This window comes from Lottia gigantea, assembly GCF_000327385.1.
Source record: "Lottia gigantea unplaced genomic scaffold LOTGIsca_10, whole genome shotgun sequence".
Lineage (NCBI taxonomy): Eukaryota > Metazoa > Mollusca > Gastropoda > Lottiidae > Lottia > Lottia gigantea.
Window position 1 is genome coordinate 836,926 of NW_008706747.1, and position 1,375 is coordinate 838,300.

General features: G+C 34.3%; 1 protein-coding gene across 1 annotated transcript; it reads right to left on the reverse strand.

Moving 5' to 3' along the window:
- Positions 1–756: 756 nt before the first annotated feature.
- On the reverse strand, positions 757–1,038 carry LOTGIDRAFT_109278 (hypothetical protein; the record flags this gene model as incomplete). The annotated part of the gene is made up of 1 exon (XM_009046064.1): positions 757–1,038. One exon carries the CDS (start codon positions 1,036–1,038, stop codon positions 757–759), a length of 282 nt encoding a protein of 93 aa, XP_009044312.1.
- Between the last annotated feature and the right edge of the window lie 337 nt (positions 1,039–1,375).

Sequence of the window (1,375 nt, forward strand, 5' to 3'; positions counted from 1 at the left end):
ACCAAGAGTGGTTGAATCAGACCATAAAGTTATAAATAGTTCTTATTAACTATTCATATTATAACTCTATGACTCTGACTCCTGTATTCAATTCTCTTAATTTGCTAAATTCGTAGAAAAAGCTCATTTTCAGCTAGACCGAAACATCTGCCTCTATTGAGGCCTCTGATAGCTATTTTGACAGTTGACAGCTGGCGTAGAGACAGAAAATCTAGGCTTTGTTTTATGGATTTTTTTCCGCATCTTCAAAGGTGCAGGGGTTTTAAACCTATTTATTTAAATAAGATCCGCAAAATCCAAATACATTATATATGTTATAAAACAGGGCCTAATTTTCTTCTAAGAATAGCTCTCTGACTCCTTCCCTGGTAAAAAATTCATCTGTCAAAGCCTGAAGATAGGGTCATCCAGCCTGATGCCACTCTGTAAGAGGTTTACCAGCCTTTTTCCTTTGCAAAAGTCACATAATATTTATTTTTTCTATTTCTCTGTTTAAGACTTGACAAATGAGGTAATTAAGGAGTCTCAAGTGAAAAAAAGTGATCAAGCTTTCGTTGTAAATTTGTCAGTCACATATTATCATGAGGTAAAGAAAACAAAAGAATGTAATTGAGCTTAAAATAATATTTTATGATAATAATATATGTACAACATCTCAACAATAAATATAACATGGAAGAAAGTAAAAATAAATTTTGCAAAATAAAAAAAAAAAGAAGAGGTTCTACATATTCCGAGTATGCGCCACTTTCACCATTATCCTGTTTTTTGTAAGAGGCTGTTCTGTTTCATGTTATTTTGCCTGTCCTCCAAGCTTTTCTCCACGACACTATTCACGTCTGGTTGAATAAAATATTTGGCAGCAAATTCTTGAATATTGTCAGGTCTTTTGGTCAAAACATCACTCAGAAAACCTCCCATTAGTGATTCAACTTCAGGATGCTCCCTCAAATATTTCTCATTTTCAACTCTAGTTTGAATTTTGAACTTATTTAGCTTAGATTGCTGCTCTTGGCTAAGAGCTCCCAAATCCTGCATGCCTCCTTGATCATACGGTTCCATGCTATAAGGCGATTTGTGCTGAGGCTTGTCTGCTGCCATAATCTAATGTATCTACAAGTTCACAACCACAGATTCCACTATGTCTACCAAAGTACAGCAGGTCTCCAAATAGTTCTATTTAGTGTCTGAAAATAAAAATTCAGGTGAGCTAAGCTTACACTATTGAATTTTGTACATCAAACAAGACTGAACACAACTTTAGAGGGATCATATAGAAAGACGTCTAAATATTCAGTTTACCTTTAACCGTAGGCTACCAGCTAATCTAATGCCAGTAATGGAGTATAATTTTAGCTATCAATAACAATTTTCT